Source organism: Phasianus colchicus, chromosome Z (genome assembly GCF_987193195.1).
Source record: "Phasianus colchicus chromosome Z, bPhaCol1.hap1.1, whole genome shotgun sequence".
NCBI lineage: Eukaryota > Metazoa > Chordata > Aves > Galliformes > Phasianidae > Phasianus > Phasianus colchicus.
In genome coordinates, this window is record NC_143476.1 from 11,686,631 (window position 1) to 11,710,821 (window position 24,191).

The window sequence follows — 24,191 nt, forward strand, 5'->3', positions numbered from 1 at the left end:
TGCCTGACCTGTACTTAGTGTAGGAATTCCAGCCTGCTGTGATTTTTGGTTTTGCTTTTGTCTTTGCTTATTTGTTCACTGAGTGGAAGAATGTACACTCACAGGAACTAACGAGATAATTTGTAAACCTGTCAGCAAAAGACATCAGAATTAATCTAGTGGTGGTCTGGTAAAAGAGGAGAAGATAATCTCACATGAAACTTCCACATTTGCTCTGCATATTTCCTCCTTTATGCCTCTTTGCCTGTAGCACTACGCAGTGTGTGAACTCTGAAGCACGTGTGGTATTCCATCTCCAGCACTCCTATTCTTGGCATGAGTGTCTGCTTCAGAGCAGAGAGACTTTAGGAGACTTCTCAAGGACACAGCTGATCCAAAACGCACAGGGGCGATACGATTCTTAGCAACAATAGCTACTCTATGAAATTGAGGTGACTGGGATGCTTGGATAGCTACTGTCTTATTTGTATTATGAGTTACCAGAAAATTAATGGCCTATTATGATTAAGAGCAATCTACATCATTATTCTGTTAATTGGCACACCTTACTGGTATCTGCAGGGTTCCACACTGGATGATTCATCGGTGTGCAGAACGACAGGCCTTCAGGATGGTAAGAGTTTTTTGCCTTGCACTGTTTGCAGGGCCCAGAGATGAGTGACCTTCGTTTCATCTCTTCTCGGGTCCTTCGTGTCTCGTGGTACAGCCATCATCTTTTCTAAAACAAAAAACAGAGAAAAATGAATATTTAGGAATCCTTACAGATACTGTACAGATGGCTGGTTTAGTGACAGCTGTTAGAAGAGAGTTTAAGCCACAATTCTATGCCATGTTGTCATTTTCTCAATTCCCTGAAGACCGACAAAATAATAAAGATGAAAAAGACAAATATTAATCATTAGGATTTAAAGAGAATCTTCACAACTGGCTTACACGATAGAGAGGAGAAAGCCTTGTAAGGAATAGGGCAGGAGAAGCCCATGGCATCATGCATACATATTACGTATGGATTACATAAATCCATTGACAGTAAGACAAAACATGGCTTAAACTGAAGTACAGAAGAATCCAAGCAGACATGAGGAAGAATAAACAGAGCTAATTAAACAATGAGATGTACTGTTGGTTCAACAAACAAGATCTACGTCATCTGAGAGTTTCAATAACAAGTTAGACAGTGGTAAAGAATGATATACATCTGTGGTTGATCCTGTCTTTCTAGGCACTGATGGAGTAGACGGTACCTTAAGGCATCTCCTGACATTTCATACTTCATAATATGTACCTTCAGCTTTAAGTACTGGAAGTATCTGAGCTCTTTTTAACAGAAAGGACTCCTCTTGAACATTTGTGAGCTGATGAAAAATACCTTATGAACTTTTTCCCCGAGAAAAGTTATTTAATTAATGTTGCATTACTGCATATTGTTATTTTGCTTTATTTTAACCAACATTTTGGTTTTCAAGGGTTGGGTTCCTTCCACGTGAGGACTCATTTCCCAGTAGGTAGTATAGCTTTTAGAAAACTTTTTGTGTAAAATTCTGACAGTAAAAAGCAACCTGATGTAGGAACCTGCGTGAACATTTTCATCTGAGATGTCACTGATAAGAAAGATTTAGAGACCTTGGAAGTTATATTTTCTGCCACAAAGATTTCAGCGAGGCCAGTGGCAATATAAGTTACTACCATATCATCCAGATGATTAAATGCCACTTAAATGTTTTAAGGACAAGGAATAGTTCTGCTGCTTTATCTATCCTGTTCATTATCCTTCTCCTTAGCTCGTAAAGCAACAGGATAACAATTTCATTTGTATGACAGTGATAACTGTCCAGCAGGAACAAGCCTGAGACCATCAATTCATTTCCCAAAAGCCATCCATTACTTAATCACAGCACATTTAACACTGGGATAAAGCCATGTTATGCTTTCCTAATTGGGGACTTTAGTAGATACTGTTTACATTAAATGTACATGAAATTCTGTTAATGAGTTTCTGATTCTTCCTCATGTTTGGTACTTATACAGACACTTCAAACGTGGGCAAATATTGCACAAGGATATCTGTATGTCTGTAAATTCTCCTTCAATACATTGTTCATGTTCTTTTCATGTAAATTTGAAAGCACACTCTATGGCAGTTTGTAAGCAGAAAAAAAATTAAGATAGGACTACTTCTATTCTCTGAACATAGATTTGTGAACAGAAAGTTATATCAACGTACTCACATTTATAGTGAAAGTCATTTGTGGGATTAATGAATCTTTGAACCAAGGAAAAGACATCAGACAGGTGATTTGGATTATTACACATTACAAATAAACAGAAAGGCTGATAGTCATAGTAATTAACTCAAAAACAACTCACAGATTGAGCATACACTGTGGCAAAGCCCACTTCCAGATGATTCATAAGTAGAAGAGAGCAAACTGATGAATCACTGTCCTGTGAAAAAAGTTTGCCAAAGTCTCTTATTGTACTTCTTTTCAGCTCCATCATTCCCTTGCATCTCTATTCCCCTTTCTTCACAGCAAGGACCTCCGTTATCTCCAGTGCGTGGACCTGCAAGGAGGTACTGTTGGCTGTAGCTTAAATGCAGCTCATCTATGATAAATGAGAAAGAGTAAAGCTAAAAAGAAGCCTACAGCTTGTGGTTATACTAACTTTGATGAGAACAGAGTATGGATGAAAGGTGATTGTGTCAAAGTCAGCAATTTCTGCAAAAGGAAAAGACAGAAACCATGAAAGACAGCACACCAGTATTGAGAAATCAGTCGCACAGAGTGATCAAAGGGAATGAGAGGAAACTGAGCATGAGACATATTTGTGACTCATTGCAATATAAACAATAGAATGTATTACAATTTAAAAAGTCATTATAGAAACTGACGATCATACAGTAAGAGAAGAATAAAAGGTCTCAAAAAATCACATATGTAAGCAGTTTATGTAAAACAACTAAAAAGATGTAGAAGAATACTACAGTAAAATATCTGTTTGTCTTTTCAAGAAAGTACAACAGTCACATTAAAATCTTCTAAAGTGAAAAAGATGACGTTGCTAACGAGTGAATCCTTCAAAGATGTATTCATGTGCATGAACAGTCCCACTTTAACATATGGAAACACTTACGTGAGTAAAACTCTCAGCAAATGTTTTAGGACAACTTTGTGTCTTCTAACTTCCCATATTTTCTTACATCTATTCATTTACCTCCATCAGCATTAGCAGCAGTATTAATATTGGTTGATGTGCTGTAGTATCATTTACTCACAATTTCCATGTACTTCTATGGGTAGCAGAGGAGTTACTGAACTCAGGTAGTCCCTAAGTGAATGCCCAGATCTTCCAGGAAGATCTTCCAGGTTGTGGATGCCCCATCCCTGGAGGTGTTCAAGGGCAGGTTGGATGGGGCCCTGGGCAGCCTGGTCTAGTACTAAATTTGGAGGATGGTGGCCCTGCCTGTGGCATGAGGGCTGGAGCTTCATGATCCTTGAGGCCCCTTCCAACCCGGGCCATTCTATGATTCCATGATTCTGTGATTCCAAGCCATGGTAGCATAAGCTGCTTTTCAGGGACAACTAGAAGGCCAGCTGACTTCCCTGTTCCATCATTCTTCCTACAAAAATTGCATACCCAAACTGACTGCTAGCAGACAGTCAGACATCATATATTCACCATTTTTTCCACTACTGAAATAGAGGTTCAGTGTGATCCCTGTTGAGCAGACAGCCAGGTGAGCTTTCTGACTGCCTCTCACCACTCATACCATGAAGCAGAGTTATGCAAAGAAAACACTGGTGCCAACATCCAGAATACACCTGCAATTTGGGGCATCATCACATCCACTCTTACAGACAACACCCCCCAACTCCTTTTCCCCTTTTCCCAGCAGATTCTCTTAGTACTTTTGCCCCAGTGTTTCCCTTGTGGAGGATTCTTACCCCACTAGTCTTGACAGAGAGTGGAAAAAATGTGATGAAGCAAGCATACTCACAGCGTTTGGTAGAAATTCATGGTGCTTTAGTCTGTAGGGGTTAAATCAATGATGTTTTTTCACTTAGCAGAGGCATCTCACACATGATATATAGAAATTTTTGGCTCCGTGTATGTGATCTGAACACTAAACTCTTCATTTCTTTCTCCTTTTCTCCACTGCGTTACATTTAATTTTTCCTTAACTGAGCAACACTGTGCAGTTGCAGTCATTACAACTGTTCTCAGTCTGGATTTACCTTTGGAGGTCAATATTAATTATTCTGCCATACATCCCCCATTTCAGGGCTGCAAGCAGCTTTCATGTCTTCTCTATTTTTTTCAGTTACTCCAGAAAAAGGTATTAACTCACCCTACAAGTCTTGCCGTGGGGCTGTTCTGCCATTCATGCAAAGAAAATTGTCTTTCTTCTCCGCAGAGTGCAATGAATTTTCCATCTTCTCACCTCACAGTTATAACTCTCAAAGAAAAAAGGTAAATACAAAATTAGCAAGGATTCAGTAACAGTAGGTCAGCTATAAATACTCGTAAATGGGAAACATATAGTGAACATCTTTGGAATTACAACAATACAGCATTCTGATTTTAGGAAAGTTACAATTAAGCTCCACTTCAATACAACCAGCTCTATATTACAAACTCAACAAAAACGTATGGTGGAGCAGAAGTCCTACTCAGTGCACCTCGTGCCTTTTACCCACTTATTCAGATACAGCACTGTCACAGTTCTGGCCTGGTTTGACCTGGTTCCCTGACTAAATGGCACAGGGGGACCCTGTGATGGGTCTAAAAACAAAACAGCAGCAACGAGCTAAGGGAGAAAATGAATTCACTAAGTATTAGAGCACAATGTGAGAGAATGCAATAGAACAAAATACAATTGGAATTGTAGCTAATAAACTAAACAAGAAATTGTCCAAAACCAAAGGCCTTACTCTAATGTTGACAGCTAGGGAGCACACACTGCAGAGCCAAGCAGAAAAAGAAGTCTCATGACTCCCAGTTTTCTCTTTCCCTTTTAACAGAAAATGGAAATGGAACAGTGAAGTATTCTGGGAGATACAGTTCATTCTCTCTCTTCTGTGAAATGTACCTGGAACTATCAACAATCCATGGAACTGAAGCCTTAACTCTTTAACTCCCCGTGCATTACCTGATGCTATGATGTGGAATACCAATAGCAGAAATCTTGAAACCACAACAAGTATGCCAGAGGAAAACATCAGGGCCAATATTGTCTATCTTCATTAATGACCTGACCGTCTGGACAAAGTGCACTCTCATCAAGTTTGCAGATGGTACAACATTGCTGCTGAGGCACTAGTTGAGTGTGCTGCCATTCAAAGGGAGCTGGATTGGCTGCAGTATTAGGCTGAAAAGAATCATGTGATATTCAGCAAGAAGAAATGCAAAGTCCTGTGTCTGTCAAGGAATGACTCCCCAGTACATAACGACAGGATGAGGAGAAGCACTACAGAAAGGAATCTGGGTTCTGCAGGACAAAAAGCTGACCACAAGCCAACACTGTGCCTTCACAGCAGAGGAGGTCAGCGACCTCCAGAGTCACGTTAGGCAAGGCATTGACAGCAGGTCAGCAGAGGAATTCCCTCTCCTGTACTCAGTTCTGGTGCAATACATCTGGAGCTCTGGGCTTACTGGTATGAGACAGGAAGCTACTGCAGCAGGTGCAGTGAAGGGGCACAAAAATAACAAAGGAAGAGGATAATGTGACATGAAGAGAAGCTGAAAGAACTGAGACTGTTCAGCCTGGAAAAGAAGAGGCTTAGGGGGATCTTGTTGATGATATAAATTCTTGATAGGAAGGAATGAAGAAGAGGGAGCCAGATTCTGCCCAGTGATAGGATAACAAGTGATGAACACAAAGTGAATACCTGTGAAAGTCTGTATAAATAGGAAAAACAAAACAAAAAAACAACAGTTTTACTCCAGGAGAAGTCAAACACTGGAACAGATTGCCCAGAGAGGTGATGGAATTTCTGGAGATGCTCAAGCCCAATTGGACACGTCTGCGAGCAACACCCTGCCTGAGCAAGCAGTGGACTAGAAAATCTCCAAAGGTGCCCTTCCAGAATCTGTGATTCCAATTGAGATTCTCTGAAATTACTCTTCTTGTACCTTTGGGTGCTCCCAGATGAAATCATTAGGAATCACACAACTTCTTTCCCTAATAGGATATAAGAATCTAACACCTAGAGAGCTGTATTTTTCAAGACTGTCGTGTTGTAAGCATTTACACAGCTTCATTTTTCATGTGAAGCTATATTCATTCAATCTGGAGTTTACTTTAAGTAGTTTAGACCACACTTCAGAACTTCATCACATCAGTGGTTCCACCCTCACTCTAAAGGTAATGCTGCTTTTCCTGAATACTCTCTGATTTGGCCCTGAGAGCTCACAAGCTACACCTGCTCACTAACTGAAAATACAGCAGCAAAAATTATTTCCTGATTTGTTCGCTTGCATCAGCCCAAGACATTTCCAAACCAAACCCTCCAGGTGGGCTGAGAGGGTATGGTCTATCTCCTCTGGTTCCTGACTATTGAGTCCCACCACGTCAGAAAGTACAGCACATCAAAAAGTCTGTGCAGTGCTCAAAAGTGAGATGGGGAGAAGCTAGGTTGGCACGATGAGATATTCTGCATAGCCCTTACTAAGCTGATGCTCAGATAAATCCCTGCTGTCTAGTGTAAACTCCTTTACCTTTTACCTCCAGTTACCTCATCTAATGATCCTCTAGTAAGATGAGGTATATCCATTATGCCCTATCCCCCATTCTTCAGGTGCCCTCTGTGCTCTGTCTGAAGTCAACTCAGGCTCTGCAGGTGGCAGTATGCCCTACCTGTTGCTAAGTCCACACGATCTCCTTTCCCTACCATGACACTGCTACCCAAAGCTTGCACAGTCTTAGAAGAAAAACAAAAGGACAAAAATGTTCTCCAGAAAATAAGTCCCCTTCTGTTAGCCTGGGCTCATGTAAGGGCCAGTCACTGAAGGAAGTTGTCGTAGCTTGGCCAGGTTTGGTGAGAGGGAGCTAAGGGATCTATGGACTGGGAAGACAAAAGGGTGGGGGAAGAGGCAAGAAAACCAGCAGCAGTGAACTAAGGGAAAAACTTCATTTAAAAAAATACAGTGTCGGAATGTGAGATAATAGAATACAATGGGATTTGGAGTTAATAACTCAAATAAAACAGGAGAGAGTTTACAAAACTGCATTCCTTACTCTAATGCTATAGGAGAGGCAGCCAAGAGCACAGAGAGCAAAGAGAGGCAGTCTTGAGACTCCGCCAGTTTTATCTTTTTGTTCGAATGGAAATGGAACAATGAAGTCTTCTGGGAGTTGTAGCTCACTCTTTCCTTCTGAGACCAGGAAACCAGAAATGCTGACAAGCCACTGAGCTGCAGTACTAACCCTTTAACTCCCAGTACAGTGTGATGTTATGATGTGGAATACTGACCAAAAATCATAAGACCACAACAAGAGAGGATCTCTTGGAACTAGGCTGCTTCCTGGGAAGGAGTGCTGTGTGGCCATAGAGCCCCTTCACCAGTTGGGGGAGCACAATTTTTCTTGCTATGATTACTGGTCTACCTGTGAATGCTTTGTCTGGTATCTCCAAGAATCTGTCAGAAACAATTTTGCTCCTTTGTGAGCAGGGCACCTACATTACCTTTATGTTGTGTGTTCAAACAGTGCTAGTCTGCAGCCACGTGCAAAGCCCTACGAAATCATTAGGGAAAAACTTGTGCCAAGGCATCTGAAGGCTCTTCTCCAGAAAACACAGGTGGGCAAAACACTGTGCACCTTCTCTCTGCCTTTGATCTCTTACTCTGATTCCCTGAGAAGGAAAGTGCAGAGGCTGAAAGGGAACCACAGGGCACTTCGACAGCCCGTCCACCAGTAGGGATGCATGCGGGACCGTGGCTATGCAACATGCCCACAGAGCCACTTGTCTTCAGCTCTGACAGCTACCTGCAAGTCTTGGACTTCAGTGACTCTGAATAGGGTGCTCACTCTTAACTACTGATACACTACAAAACATTTCAGATAGTTACATTTAGTACTGTTGGAGCAAAGGTTTACTCCAGCTTGAATACATGGAAAACAGAATTTGCTTCTAAGGCCTCCAAGGGTAGACATAATGGCTGCAATAAAATAAATCAGTGATCTACATTTGCTGCTGTTCTCCATCCCAAACATTTCACTGTCGGAGCATAATCAGCTGAGACTACAGATGAGCCTTTAAGAAATTAGCTTAGGAGTTACTGTGCTGTGATCAAGTTACAAAACAACAAGAGGCTCTAATACTTGGATTCAGAGTGCATCAAATTGCTATTCAATGTGAAGAATGAACATTTAATAAACCAACCTACTTGCCTTTCATCTGTCTTCACCATTTTTACCACAAGACTTACAGAAATGTCATTAGAAATTGACAGGCATCTCAGTTCATACGCAGCCTCCTTCTGTAAGATAACAAATACTTAATTGCCACCCAGGGAGTAGGGATATATTTAAGTTTCCCCCACAGCCTTATGGAGTTTGCATCCAGGTCACCTACGTTCCTATAGAGCATGCGAAGCACAAGGAACAGATGTAAAAGTATACACACACACTCAATTCACACCTCTCTACTTCTGTTCATTTTTTTCTCATGTGAACAAATGAAGAACCCATCTGGAGATCAAGGGGAAAACAAACAAAAACTGCACATAAATAGAAGGCATTCTTGGAGCCTGTACAGATTGTAAGCTTGTGTAGCTACTTCTACTATAAACTTCTACTATAAACAGTAATTGAATAAATTGTTGATGTGGTTTTCAGACTAAGAATTAGAGCCACATTTAACTCTCTTTCAGGCAAAGTCCCTGATCATGAGGCTTTCAGCTTTGCTCTTGTTGATGTTTCCTCACTGGGGAGCAGGAGACAACTCTATGCTGAGCAGTTCATCAGCAGGATCTGTCTGGGATGGAAGACCCTTTCCCAGTCCTGGGTCTGTTTGTAGCTGAATCTTATTTCTCCTCTCCAAAGTCTCAAGACAATACTGAATCCTGTGCTCCTGCACTGCCCTATACTGGTCAAGTGCTCTCATCACCTTATCCAACAGCACAGCCTTAAAAGTGCACAGAACTGTGCTGCAGTTCAGCACATACAGGACTGCTGAACGTGACAGGCAGCTTCAGAGACACCCAGACTCGTCTGAGCCAGCAGCAGGAAACAAGGAGCACCCCAGAGCACCTCAACTTTCATCAGTGCCTGCATGTGGGGAACTGAGCCAAGTTCCTAGCTCCATGTGCACACCGACATGAGGACACCTATGTTCAGGAAAGCAATTAACTGGAAATTGAATCTCACTCTTCCTCTGAAATGTTGCAGTCTTCTTTACAACATTTTTAGATGACTGTATAAGAACAGAAAAAAAAATCCATAAAGACATGATTTAATTAAAATTTGTCACCTTCGCTTGATCTTAAAGAGCACTTTCTCTATTAACAAATTTGATACATGAAGAAGGAAAGACAATTCAATCTCTACAATCTCCACTAGATCTTTTTTTTATCTCTCTCCATCAAAATATTTCTAATCCCTTTCTACACCCTTGGTATTCACCCAAAAGCTAATATTAAAATCCACCCCATCTTCATTCTTATTTTCATCTTTATAGATCAAAAGTATTTAAGATAATCTGTGATCCTGAGCAGATCCCAAGCAGCACCCAAATACAAAGTGATGAAGAATAGAAAATAAAGGATATACAATAACTATTTCTCCTGCTATCACAGAATCACCGAGGTTGGAAAAGACCTGCAAGATCATCACCAATATTTCTCACTAAACCACATCCCTCAACACAACATCTGAACGTTCCCTGAATGCCTCCTGGGTCGGTGACTCCACCACCTCCCTGGGCAGCCCATTCCAGTGCCTGCCCACTCTTTCAGAGAAGTACAATTTCCTAATGTCCAACCTGAAGCTCCCCTGGTGCAACTCGAGGCCATTTCCTCCAGTCGTGTCACTAGTTACATGGGAGAAGAGGCCGAGACCAGCTGGCTACAACTTCCCTTCAGGTAGGTAGAGAGAGCTATAATGTCTCCCCTGAGCTTCCACTTCAGCAGACTGAACAATGCCAGCTCCCTCAGCCAAGTTGGTAACAGCCTACACCATTCTGTTAAAGAGAGGAGCTGCATAATATTGTGGCAGATTAAAATTACTCAAGTACCCCAATAGGCAGCAAGGTAAATATTAAAACTAAAGTCCAGTGGGATCAAAAGAACCAAACATAATTTCCAATCGTGCAAATTTTAATTTCATTATTAGGGAGTCCCAAACTTCATGGAAACCAGGAGGATTCACCACTCAACTAGACTTTACTAAGGGTGTTTTATCATACAGTTCTGCACCTAGCTCTCAGGTTTCCTATAAAGCTGCAAGGAAATCTGCCCCTCCAGCAAGTCTGTTACCTTGAACACATCCCATGTCACAGTGCATTTGGGAAGAGTGACAACTGCTAACTCTCCTTGTACACTTGTGTGTGCATTTACCCTAGAGGTCTCCCTGTAAGCAGGAAGCAAAGGCTGTCATTGCTCCAGATGTGTGATAATACGAGATCAATGTCTGAAGCAGCCTGTCTGACAGTGAATCTCTGCTTGGAGGAAGATGAGGAAGAAGGTTAGATATCACATGGACTTCTTCATTATTCATATCTGTCACTTTTATCTCAAGCTGTGAGTAACTGTCTTATTTTGTAGGTTTTCTTCACAGCTGCAAAGCTCAAGTCTTTTGCTTCTGCCTTGCTACACATTCCACTGGAGCCACAGATAAGGTGCAAGATGGGCACCTTATCAGATGTTCCCCCAGACAACAGAGGAGATGCAGCCAGCACAGCTGCTGCTGCCACATGGCATTTCTTATCCCCCTGACATTTCAAAACCACAGGAACAGCTTCAGCTGTCAGTGAAGTGCTTTCTGAGAAGGCATACTGTTTTGGAAAGAGTAAAGACATACTGCCACACTATGTAGTACAGGAGATGAACCAAAGATACACATACCCTACAATTCACACCAAGATTTACTTACATACTAAATAGAGATACAGAGAGTTTTTTAGATGGCTTTCTTAAAGTGACTTCCAGCTCGAGGCGAGGCAAAAATAAGAGATACATAAAATGAATACATAATAAGCAGTTAAGTTAAAAAAAGAAAAAAGAACAGGGCTCAGGTAAGGTCAATTTGCAATAGCTTAATAGGTTTGGGATGAAAGATGGGATTTGTGACTGTGATCAATCATTAATACTTAGAGTTAAGGTCTACATGAAAATCTTTCAAAATGGAAAGACTCATTGGTATGCCCCTACCTTTGTCAGCTGCTCACTTCTTAACTGTATATTGATGATCTTAAAGGCAACTGCCATAGTCTATTTCAGGCTATGAGTAAATACATGGAGAATACTCAGTTCTGCAGTGCTGGCTGTCTTGTTATCTTTTTGGCAAAAAAGGCCGGGGGCTGAATGGTGCCTTTAGAAAGACCTGACATTTCCCAAGCGAGCCTGGAAAGGAACATGTTCTATCTTCTTTTCCCTACAAAGTTCCTGCTTAGCCCAGATTTTTGATTCAACAGAAGGGGAATGCAAGCTCATCAAATATGCCTGCAGCGTGTGGCTACAGCTCTCCTGAGCTCTAAAACATTACATCTTTTTCTGCGAAAGGTACATTTGGCCTGCAGGTTTGCCCAGGGAATATCAGCTTCTATGTTTTCCTTCATAATTCTATTCCATTTAGTCAGAGCTGCAGCCAAACAGAGAATGCCATGACCATTGCTACAAACATCTCAAATGATCTCTAAAAAGTCAGAAAGAAGATCTGAACTTTGAGACTAATGATGACTGATGATGGTTACTGCCCGACTTTGTAGCCCCATCATCTGGAAACAGTGATGAAGTGAGAACATACATGCACACACAGCTCCAGAAATTGGATTTCCTGCACCATAAATTGACCACTTTCAATGGTCATTTCTTTCTAATAACTTGCAACTTTCCATCCTGCAACAAAACATCATCCTTCAACCCAGTAGAGATCTGTATTGCTTCCTTTACATTTTGAAAGTTACAGTTTTTATGAGATAAGAAGAGGCCAAGGGGAGAAGTTGGACATACTGCTCATTTTCTGCTGAGCCATACCTGTAACATACTCTGTGGGATCCTCTTACTTGCCACAGCATGTCATTTTTAATTGCCATATCATAAAATAGTTTTTAATGCATTGAACATTAAGGGATTTAAATCTCTTTAATGCTCCTGGATGGCAACCTCTCAAGGTTCATACTGACGCCAGCTCCATATAATAAATAGAATGTGGGCAAAAAAGCAGTAACATAAATTAATGACAAGTATTGTAGAGAATATTTGAAACACTTGAAATAAGATCTCTAGGAGTTTTGCATTTCCAACAATAAGCCAAAGCAGTAAGTGAGGGAGGAAGGAAGGAGGGAGGGAATATTTCCGTTCTTTCCGGGGTAAAGTCATTTATTACTCTCCAAGCAAAAGGTTTTATACAATTTAATACAGGTCAATACTGTCAAGATGTGTGACATCAAACCTATACAAGGAAGAACCCACAACAGCAATCAGATGTGCATAGGCTGGGGTAAAGCAATATGAAAACCATGGTATCACTGTACTCAATAGAAGGTTAATCTTGAAGATATGAAAGTGCTGTCAGCAGAGGTATAGGCAATGTTTCAAAAACAGTAATGTATACAATGCAATATGAGCCAGTCTGGGGAACTTAACAGCTGTCTTATCCCAACTAACTATGCAATTTACAGAAATCTGTGATTATTTAAGAAATGTGGACAGCAATACCTACACTAGCAGGAGCGAATGGGATCATTTTAGCTAAGATGAAGATTTTCCTATCAAATTATCTCCAAAGAATGAAGAGAAATCAAATTTACGTAATTGAGTTCAGCATATAGGTATTTGAAACCAATTAAGGTTATTTAGATCCTTTGTGTCATTAATGAGCAGCTTCAGATAAGGAAAAGCTCTCTCAACGCACCATTAACAAGCCCAGCAACACTTGTGAAATGAGCTGCAGCTTGGACACACATCAGTGCATCAGGTCATACAGGAAGACATTCCTTTTCAGAGCACATTTTGGCTGTTCTCACAAAACCAGTCAGAAAGCTCCCCATCTGTCTTTTCCAAAGGTATTTTTAGTATCTGAGACAAAGACTTGTTACAAAAGCCTATCAGAATCCTAACAGTTGATAATTGTGGGGTTATTTTATTTTATTAAGGTTATTCTTTTTTGCTAGTTTCAGTGTCTGAACTAAATGATCTTCATTAGTTTGCAAATATTAGGTCTTGTACCTAAGTGCATGTATTTGTAAGTATCCCAGTAGATATCTATGATACATGAGCACTGACAAGTTTCCATGAATGATAGTGCTTGGAATACCAAATTCATTCTTGCTTACATAAAGGATTTTTTCTAATTCTATTTGAATTATTCTAAATTATTCTAAATAATACACAATCTTTTCTGCTTGTTATATGGGTACAAAAGCACATCACTTGTAACCACTATGCTATTTTGCAATAACATCTACGTCATCTCTGAAGTTTTGAAAACTTCAGATTCAAAAAGAAGCTTCATCTTATCTCACATTACTTACATGCCAACCATAACTGTTAAGTTGTTCTGAGTATCCCATTGCCAAAGAAAATGCAAATTTTGCATATTTTTCCTTTTCATACATTCTTCCTCAATTCTAAAGGCATTTTCCATAGAATAACAGAGACTTCTGTGTTCAAGCAAGTCCATCTGTTAAAAGTTAGATAATTTAACAGATTCATCTTCTCAGGCTAAGTTTATACTCAGCAGCTTTCCAGGAGGAGTGCCCAAGTGATCATGACGGCCAAGTTCAAGGCTGGGCAAGCTGTAGTCAAGGTTTCTATCTACTGCAGTTTAACAGTCACATCAAGGCTGAATCAGTCCTTCATCCAGTGAATCAATATATTAAAGCTAGACTCAAACTACAGCAAATCTCAAACGCACCAATGCAGACTTCTGCTCTGACCTGCACAACATCTGAATGAATGCCACAGGGTAAGCGGGTTAGATACAACTCCTACAAAACTCAAAAAATGAAAGACAACAGTCACAAATCACAGCAAATGAAGGGGATTTTAAAGGCTTAGCCTTCTTGCTGTTTGTTGTAGCATGTTTACTTAGCACTCTGAGCATGTCTTCAGTTGACAGATGAAAAACATTGTTTTTACTCATAATGAATAGGCATACAAGAATTCTGAGAACCTTGATCTTGCCACAGTAAACTCAAGAGACTGGAAACTCTAAAAAACAAAGTTGGGAAAGTTTTAACAATTCCATCAACAGCAAGAAATTCTTGACTGCCTGATCAGACTGAAGCAGGGTGGCAATAAATCTCATCAGCTCAGGATGAAGAGGAGGTAGTACTGTCTGGACACCAAAGGAAAAAGAGGACTACATGGAAAAGGTTGCACTTCAATAAATGCCTGGGGAAAAAAAAAAAAAAAGAGGAAACGACCAAATCTGAGAATAAGGCACAGAGAGGAGTGAATACAGCTGAGGTTCATCCAAGCAACAAACTTACGAATGAATCGGTGACGCTGGGGAGATGAAGTCAGCTATGCCAGCAAACATTAAGATAGAGATGGTAAACAATACAGAAAACAGAATCAAATGAAACTAGACCTTTGACTTCTAAAACGTCCCCACATAATCACTGCTAAGCTTTCTTTGAGCAAACCTAAAACCATGCCTGCTTTCTTGTTAACTTAGTAAGAGATTAAAGCTCATTGTCCAGAATAAAGTTTCAAGCCAAACTGGATTACCAAGGCAAAAATCAAGTATCTGTAAACAGGGGTAGGAACATCAGATGAAAAGCCAGAAATGTAGTTAAAAGGCAGGCAGTGCCCAGGGATTTGAGATAAAGGGCACAGACTTCACCTACGGATCCAGTAAATTGACACTGCACATGCTACTGCAACTGAAGAGCATGGGAAGCCTCCTCAGCCCTCTGATTGCTATTAAATCTTGGTAGAAGAGATGCTAATAGAAATTAGCTTCAAGCCAATTGCAAATGAAAATCCTTTCATTCAGCGGCATTTACCACACGGTACACTGATATTCTCTTCCAAATAATAGTAATTTTTAAAAAAGTATGATTTCAAGCTTTATTTTCTTTTCTACTAAAAGCTTCTAATAGGAGAAGGGAAATTCTGATCTTGTCTGACCTTGTCTGCAAGGCCCATAATAGGACTTAATTGCATATTAGGGCACAGATTTCCATTGCTCTGGCCCCACACCATCAGTTTGAGTCGTGTGTTAAATGCAGCATATTTCAGATCAAAAGCCAGATGCCTTGACCATGCAACCCCTACCGTGAGTCTTTTACTGAACTCCATGAATTCATGTATGGCTGTAATGCACCCTGAGCCTTCTGAGTTCATAGGATGACACTGTTTAGGCATCTCATACTGCTGCTGAGACCTCCAGCTCCAATTCTATCTATCTGATCCATACTGAATCTTCTTCATTAATCTGTCAGTCCATCACCAAGAAAAAGCCCAGTCCCTCTGCACACGGATGCAATAAGGGAGCCCCAGGTTATGAAGGCAATATTTACCAGATGATTTTTTATCCAGATGATTTTTCTCACTTTTACATAGGACCAGCCTGACTTCCTTGCAAGCATCGCAGACGTCACACTGCCAAGGCCTGTCACCTCTTCTGGAAAACACAAGTGCAGCAATGCTTCTTCCTTGACAGGAGGACAGGTAACAGAAGGAGGCCCTGGCCTTGCCCCATCATCAGTCACATCAGACCTCTACAGAGGAGTTGGGGCAGCTTTCTTGTCGGCTCTGTGGTGGTTGGAAACAGATCTAAACAGCTACAGTTAGAAATGTCTCAAGCTCTCAGGACGATTTCCTTCAAACTGCTCTCCCAAAAAAGCACTTCTACACAGTAAGCCTCAGTAACAGAAGAGGTCTATCTTTTCCACAGATTTTCTGTTTCTTAGCTAAATGCCATAGCAGTACTCTTCAGAGCAGGAAATCTGCCATAGTGATTGTCTCCAAGCCACAAATACGATCAGGTAGAATAATGCCCTCTGATCTTTAACTTGACACAAAACTATTTACTTGTTGAAGTAGATAGGTAGGAAAGGAGCATTTCAAAAGACCCAGAGCCAGTCATGCACAACCTTTAAACGTGCATCTGCATAATCTGGAGTGTGTGAGCCACAAAAGTGTCTTAAATGGAACCTGCCTTCCAGGAAGAGATAGCAGTTTGACTCAATAAGCCACGCTGCAACTCTCAGCAAAACAGAGCATACACAGCTCAGTGCTCAACTCCTTTCCTGACATTAAAGGCTACAAGTGAACAGAACCAAACAGCTAGAACTGCCGTGGATCTCTGCTCTAGGCATCATTCTCACCTGTTGATTCAGTACTGCAATCAAGTTTTAAGTTTCCTTCACAAAAACTCCAGCTCCCATTTAGTACCAGTGATTATGCCACTTGGGTTATCCTGCCTTTGTCTAGAAGTACAGCAAAAAGCTGGCATGTTGGGAAATTATCCAAATGGGAGTACCCCTTCAAATAAGGGGTCTGCATAGTGTTGTGCATGGATCAGATGCTTCTTCGGTGCTGCATAACTTGGGGTTCTTAGCATCTAAAGGGACATCAGTTATTTATTATTCTGTCCTTTTAGCATTCCATCTAATAAACAGCAGGTCAAATGGTACCTTACAGACTCTGAGTGCCTTTCATACCAGGATCCTAATGGACCAGTACTCCCCCAGCACCAAGCAAATACACCAAGAGTACAGGACAGAGCAGTTAAATTGTTATCTTCCTCAAAGTACATAAGACACCACATCCCAGAAAGAACAGTACCGCATGGAAGGATTTGTGTGCCTCCTTAAAATAGAATTTCTGTTCTCTAGAATCAGCCATCCAAAAATTAGACATATTATCTTAAGTTAGTATTTACATTCCCTATATATTCAGCAAAGAGAAAGCAGTGATGAAGGACAGCAATCCATACCTTTTCAAGACAGCCCTCTGGGATGGGAAAGATTAAGCTTCCTCTGTAGATGCACTTAGAACGTCCATAGCAGCCAAATCTGATCTTCAGCCAGCTTAACTTCACACCTAACGGTTACAGGTTTGATGTCAAGTGAGATGATTTGTACCCCAGTTGGTACTGACAAGGAAGTCAGAACAGGCTGGAATCAAAGTATTTGAAGTGTACTAAGGACAAGATAAGTACAGCCATCTATATTGCTATATAAAAAGACGGAATTTTAAGAAATACATACATCCATCTGGTACTGACGATCCATTATTTGGCTATGCCCTCAGTGCTCCACACAGTTCTGCTGGATTTTCTTCATCTTGTAATAAACGACCCACCTGTTGACTCAAGACCAGAGAAATGTATTGGTAAGGACTGGGAACCAAAAAAAATCCATTTTTGACTAGCAACTATTTCTATAATATTTAAATTTTATTTAAATTTTTAAATAAAATATTAATATATATATATATATATTATATTATAATTAAATATTTAATAAATAAAGAATTTAAAACATCCCTTTCTTGCTATAACAGAGTGACTGAGTTACTGGCCCACCATTAACCTGAGCATCTCCAAATATACTGCTATGCACACACAAGCATAAGCAGAGATTATGTCAACCTCTTATTTAAACAAACTTGAATACAGGAACTCAAGAAAAATAATTTATGATTAATGTGGAATTGTAAGTATTTACAGACTCCTTCTCTAGCTTACTTTTAGAACAGAAATTCTTACTGATGTTTTCATGATGTCCATTCTTACTCCTTGACTTCCATTTTGCCTTCTTGCTCTCAAGAAAACAAACGATAAAAAAATACTATTAAGCAATTAGTTCTCTGCTTAGACGCCTCTGCTTGCAAGTTGTTCTACTGCAGGATTTCTCTTTATTCCACAATACTACAGTTTGCCAGGTTTTCATGTTTGCCCTAGATAATTCCCAACTGCAGTGAACACATGCTAGAAAACCTTAGTTATACTGTATAATCAATGAATACACAGACATTATAATTACGAAACACAAGAGAGTTTGGCTAAGCAGATTATTACATACACCAAAGAAAGAACAGATAGAGTGCTTACACTTACCTGGGCTTGTTGAAAAACTCCAAAGAAGGGATCTCCAGAAAAAGATCCTTCCCCACTGGTAGTCAGCTCTTAAATGGGTCTAGGAAAGGTGCAGCCAGGCTCCACTCCTTCCAGCAGCACAGCTGAATTGCCTTCACCTGTGCTCCCAGGGCTGACTCATTGCTCGCCTCAGGTGATCAATCAGAGGTTCAGGCCATTCTTCCCATACATATATACACCGTAAAAATCAAACTACAGCTTCAGAAATACATGTAAGCACACTGCTTACACATCCTTGCTTCTCGGCCAGGATGCTGGGTTTTACCCAACCTGAGCTATTGCTCCCCTCTACTCTGTCCTTGTGAGGCCCCATCTGGAGTACTGCATCCCAGTACAGTAAGGATGTGGAGCTGCTGAAGCAGGTCCAGAGGTGGCCTTGGAGATGATGAGAGGGCTGGAGAACATTTCCTGTGAAGAAAGGCTGAGGGAGCTGGGCTTGTGTAGCTTGGAGAAGAGAAGGCTCTGGGCAGGCCTGATTGCAGCCTCCCAGTACTTGAAGGGAGCTTACAAGTTTTTACACAGTCTGCTAGTAATAGGACAGGGGGAAATGATTTTAAATTAAAAAGGGGGCAATTTAAGTTAGATGTTAGGAGGAAATGCTGTACCCAGAGGTTGGTGAGGCGCTGGCACAGCTGCCCAGAGAAGCTGTGGTGCCCCATCCCTGGAGGCGCTCGAGGCCAGGCTGGATGGGGCCCTGGGCAGCTGAGCTGGTGGGGGGCAGCCCTGCACATGGCAGGGGTTGGGGCTGGGGGGGCCTGTAAGGTCCTTTCCAATCTAAGCCATTATATGATTCTGTGATCTTCCAAAGGTATGTGAAGGTTGACATATTTTTGCACCTTTTTAATCATTATAAATTAAACCATTTCACAATGTTAGATTAAAGATGATACTTACTACAATGGTTATGCAAGAAGTGCAGATATGAGATCAGCCAGGGGCTTTTATCCCTGACCAACTCTTGATTAAGGCGAATGCCAGGAAGTCCATGGAAAGCAGTGACTTCATAAGGTGACAGCCAAAAGCTAGACCCTCAAATAGGAAGGATCTGCATAATTCTCTCAAAAGACACAACAGTCTAGCTGAAGTTTTGGCCCTGAAAGCATTGCCCCAGCAATCTTTGTATTCAGATCTGCAGCAGTGAATTAAGGCCATATATTTTTATATATAGTTAAATTATTAAGTTATTAAATTATAATTAATCAAATTAATTAAAAGTGATAGAATTTAGTGTGTTATCATGTACAAATAAAAAATCCCAGTTGTTATATTCTTCCAGACAAAGATTTTTCACATGCTTTGAACCATTAAAACAAGGACATCCAGTGCTTCTAAGGACAATAACAGCATACACTACTGAGGGATATTTAAGAAAGTGTATAGGTTATTAAAACTTGTTCAAAGCATGCAATTAAACTTAGTGCTATTTTCTTTTCTGCTCGGAACTTAATATTCAGATGAAAAACTAACTACCAAATCAAATTATGACATTTCTAGTATTTCTAATGAAAAAACAACTTTCTTTCAAACAACCAACACAGAAGTCTGTTTTTATATATTATCACTCTGAGTTACATTATCCAGTTAAAAATACCCCAGATGTAAGGGAATCTATTCCTTTGAACACAGAAAATAGGCAGTTATAACATTTCTAACAACAAAATGTTCCCTCATGTTACAGAAGAAGACTTGAGAAACCAGCAGACCATCTGGCCAAAAAAAAAAAAAAAAAAAAAAAAAAAAAAAAAAAAAGTGTACTTTACTAACTGTGAACTTGTGGAGGCTTTTTTTCTTGGCATAAAACCAGCCAGCATTCCTTTACCCATTAACTATTTTGAACATGCACTGGAAATCAAGGGCTGGCACTGAAGATAAACATGGCATTTTTCTACAAGGGAGACATTACAAAGAAGTTGTTCTTACGTGGTAAATAATAGAAACTCACAGAAGAGTAGGATGAAATAGTGCAGTTCTTCCAGCACTTTGCTGCATGGCTGCCAATCTTCTTTCTAACTTCTGAAGAAAACACAATGGCTCAGCTGTGAAAAGTTTCCTGGACTGTCAAGTAATTGGAAGGGAAAAAAAAACAACAACAATGAAGACTGATAATGCTCTGTTTTACCTAACATAGTAATTATAACCTCATATGCTGTTTTATTCCCTCACAATTACTTGGCCCCGTACAAATGTTTTCAATATATTGATATTACAGTGAAAAACAAGTAGATAAAACAAGGTTTTACCAACACACCTCTTTTAGAAGCCCTATTTATTAGTGTGCCATTTTCAAATTTAGTGATAACATATTTTAAGCTAGGAAGAGAGTCATCATCATGCTAATATCTATTAATCATTGTAATTATGAAAAAACTATTAGATACATGTTGCATCACCTGACTGAATATCCCTATGATGCATCTGTAGTTTACATCTACTGACTTTCTGATTAGCAAAAATAAACCAAATCAAGTAAGACCTCTCATCTGTGGCTTGGTTTCCAAATTATATTCAACACCTAGCACGTACATCTTCTGTTACTGCAGGTCTGTATTTGTGCTGTCTATTTTCATGTCACATCACCAAAACCTTTTTTCCTTGAGCTTGTTTTTTTAAGTGTTAAAGATGATGCCTCAGTTAGATGGAGAGCCAGCTCCAGGCACAAGAGATGTACCAGCAGAACCAGAGATACTAGGGTAGCAAAGTACAGGATCCAGACCTCTTTTATGCCAAACAACAGAAACTTTTGTAGAGCACTGAATTCAGGCCATGCAGCATGCACACAAATGCTGAACAACCGAGTCAAATACTTAGTTTTTAATGACAGTAAATCTTTATGTAGGTGTTCTTCAAGGTACTGTGACACTCGTTTCAAAACTGACTTGTTTCTACCTAATTCAACTCTGTGGCTATTTGTTATTCTGGTTGTCACACTGCTGCAGCACTCTAGTCACAGGCCATAACCTCAGTGACTAAGGACTGAACAAACAGGACACAAAGCTGCCAGGTGGCCTAGAGAAAATGAGTTTTCCTCTAGTCACAGCTAGAGTGGACTGCTGAATGTTTGGAAGAGAGTGCCAAAGAGAGAAAACCAAGTTTTAATCTGCTTCTCTGTCTCAGAATTTGGAACTGACTTTGTTTCCTGACAAAGTTATCCACAGACAGCATGGATAGAGACAAAAAATTTATCCAAAACCCAGAGGAAGTTAAAGGTGTTGTCTTGCTCCTACCCCACCCCCCCCAAAACAAAACTGAAAAAAAAAAAAGTTGGAGAATAATGAGAGAAGCTCAGAGAGGATACAGTCCCTGAGGAAGGGCAAGAATTCAGTAAGAAAAGCCTGGTTAAATGTGAGGCAGGTGTCTGATAATTTGAAAAAGATAAGCATACTGATGTGGATCTGAGATTCAGCTGCAGTCATCAAAGGCTTTAGTGAGAGAAATTCTAGAGAGATGTCAAGGATGGAGGATGGATTGTTGCCATGATGAAATCAGAGGAGAGTTCAGAATACCAATAAGTTTAGGAATGGAATGCCTGGAAAGAAGTTCGAAGAGTGGGGGGAGGAAAGGGTCACGGGTGGGTTTCCTCTGTGTAGGAAACAAAGAAACTGAGTGCAAGAAAGGCATCTGAAGACACTAGAAGATTACATGGAAACAGAACAGAGAAAAGCAAATGAGATGTTTGTATTTGTGACAGGAGGAAAGGAAGAGTAAGTGGCAAGAGATAGAAATCAAAGCCAAGAGAGTGTGTATAGCGTCTTTTATCATAGAATCCTTAGGGTTGGAACAGACCTTTAGAAGTCATCTAGTCCAACTCCTCTGCAATGAACAGGGACATTTACATCTACATCAGGTTCCCCAGGGTCTGATCCAGCACACTGCCTTGAAAGTCACTAGGGACACAGCATCCACCACATCTCTGGGCAATCTGTTCCACTGCCTTACCACCCTTACTGTAAAAAATCTTTTTCCTTATATCTAACCTAAATCCATCCTTTTTAAGCTTGAAACCATTTCCCCTGGTCCTATCACAACAGACCCTGATAAAGAGTCTATCACCTTTGTTCCTGTAGCTCCCATTGAGATCCTGAAATGCCACAATCACCTCAGAGCCTTCTCTTCTCCAGGCTGAGCAGCCCCAGCTCTTTCAGCCTGTCCTCATAGGAGAGGTGCTTCACCCCTTCGATAATTTTTATGGCCCTCCACTCAATACAATCCAACGGGTCTACGTCTCTCCTGTACTGAGGACTCCACATCTGGACACAGGACTCCAGGTAAGGTCTCACCAGTGAAAAGTAGAGAGGAAGGATCCCCTCCTTCACCCTGCTGGCCACACTGCTTTGGGTGCAGCCCAGCACACGGTTGGCTTTCCGGGCTGACTCATGTCCAGCTTTCCATCCACCAGCACTCCCGGGACTTTTTCAGCAGGGCTGCGCTCAATCCTTTCATCCCCCAGTCTGTACTGCTAATGGGTGTTGCCTCAGCCCAGGTGCAAGACCTTGCACTTGAATTTGCTGAGGCTCTCCCAGGCCGAGTGCTCAAGCCCGTCCAGGTCCATTTGGTGGCACCCCATCCCTCCGGTGTGCTGACCACAGCCCACAGCTCGGTGTCATCTACAGACCTGCTGAGGGAACACTCAGCCCCACTGCCAATCTCACGGACACAAAAGAACATCAGTCCCAGCAACGTGCGACACCACTTGCCTCCGATCTCCAGCGAGACGTCGAGCCACTGAGCACCAGCCTCTGGGCACCGTCCTGCAGCCACTTCTTCGTCCAGGCTTCTCCTCACAGAAACCACCAAAGCCCTGCGCAGAGAGGGATGTGGGAGCAGGAGAAGCAACGCGGGAGCAGGAGAACACTCACACTGCAGAGGTGGATCTCTAGCACCTCATTTTCCCAGCAGAACCACCCACAGAAGACACAGCCTGGACTAACTGAGACAGCAGCCAGGTTCACATGAAGCGCCGCCATTTCACACAGCGGCCGCCGAGCACAGCAACGACGAAACAGCAGCCCTGCCTGCGTGTGGCAGCTGAGGCGCTTTCGCCGACACAACCCGCAGCTTCCATCTCCACAAGCCGCCCGGTCTGCCGGCGCCCAGCAGCACCCGGGGCTCCGCAGCTGCGGCGTCAGCCTTCCGCCGGGCGCGGCCGCGGCCACTCGGCGCCTCCGGAGCTGCGGCCGCCGGGCCGTCAACGGGAGCCGCGCACTCACCGCTCGCCCGGCGGCGCCGACGGCCGCCCTCGCCGCGCGGTCCCGCGTCCGAGCGGCTCGCGGCTTCTCCTCATTAAAGCGGCCCGGGCGATCCTCGCGCCCCGCCGCCTCCGCTCCGCCCCCGAGGCTTTTTCCAGGCGAGCCCCGGCGACGTCCCCGCCGCGTCGGCCGCTCTCGCGAGAGCCGCCCGGCCGAGAGCCGCGCGGCCGCTCCGTCGCCTCGGGGAGCCGTGAGTGAGGGAAGCGGCCGGAACCGCGCCGCGCCTCGCGGGCCGTCGCTGCGCTTCTGGCGGGAACGGCTCCGAAGCGGCGAACCTCGGCGGTCGAGGCGTCCGCACTTCGCGGTGATGCCGGAGGACGTGCCGCAGTGTGGGAAGTCTCCACATAACGCTCTGGGACGGCGTCTCGGATAAAGCAGACGTTCTTCGCAGTTGCGGTGGCGGCCTCCTGCAAGCAGGAGAGCCCGAGAAAGCAGGGTTCCATCTTTCATCCCCTCTGCCCGACGCTGCTCTCTTTCTGCCCCGGTTCCTCACAAATACAGGCAAACACAGGAAAAATGTATTTCTGCAGAGTTTAATGTCGCTACAGAAGAAGGCAGTACGTGACAAGTGGTGAATTTGTTCACATCTCACTCTTTCACTAACACTGCAAAATCCAGTGCTTTGTTTTCCAGCTGCCGACTGCTCAACCCTGCCAAATACAGAAATGATG

At 42.0% G+C, this 24,191-nt stretch overlaps 1 protein-coding gene across 14 annotated transcripts; it reads right to left on the reverse strand.

Moving 5' to 3' along the window:
- Positions 1–7: 7 nt before the first annotated feature.
- Positions 8–24,041, reverse strand: LOC149912518 (uncharacterized). Of its 14 annotated transcripts, XR_016461942.1 has the most exons (10): positions 22,969–23,469; positions 20,217–20,329; positions 17,885–19,303; positions 17,385–17,485; positions 17,111–17,291; positions 15,690–15,793; positions 4,349–4,456; positions 3,998–4,028; positions 2,368–2,604; positions 8–718 (listed from the first exon to the last, which is right to left on the reverse strand). XR_016461942.1 is itself a non-coding variant. In XM_090131794.1 (9 exons), exons 1-3 carry the CDS (start codon positions 23,961–23,963, stop codon positions 20,307–20,309), a joined length of 609 nt encoding a protein of 202 aa, XP_089987920.1. In that variant the 5' UTR covers positions 23,964–24,041; the 3' UTR covers positions 2,368–2,604; positions 4,349–4,456; positions 15,690–15,793; positions 17,111–17,291; positions 17,385–17,485; positions 17,885–19,303; positions 20,217–20,306. The 14 variants fall into 14 exon arrangements, 2 of the variants coding, with proteins under 2 accessions (XP_089987920.1, XP_089987919.1); XR_016461938.1 differs by lacking the exon at positions 3,998–4,028 and having other exon boundaries at positions 20,217–20,324; XR_016461936.1 differs by lacking the exon at positions 3,998–4,028 and having other exon boundaries at positions 17,385–17,478.
- Between the last annotated feature and the right edge of the window lie 150 nt (positions 24,042–24,191).

What these genes read in the sequence shown, in the direction of transcription:
- LOC149912518 (XM_090131793.1), bottom strand. Translation starts at nt 23,963, where the DNA reads ATGGAACCCTGCTTTCTCGGGCTCTCCTGCTTGCAGGAGGCCGCCACC. An exon ending in TCGGCGCCGCCGGGCGAGCG is followed by an intron (nt 23,073 to 23,481) that starts GTGAGTGCGCGG and finishes CTCTCTGCGCAG; the next exon opens with GGCTTTGGTGGTTTCTGTGA.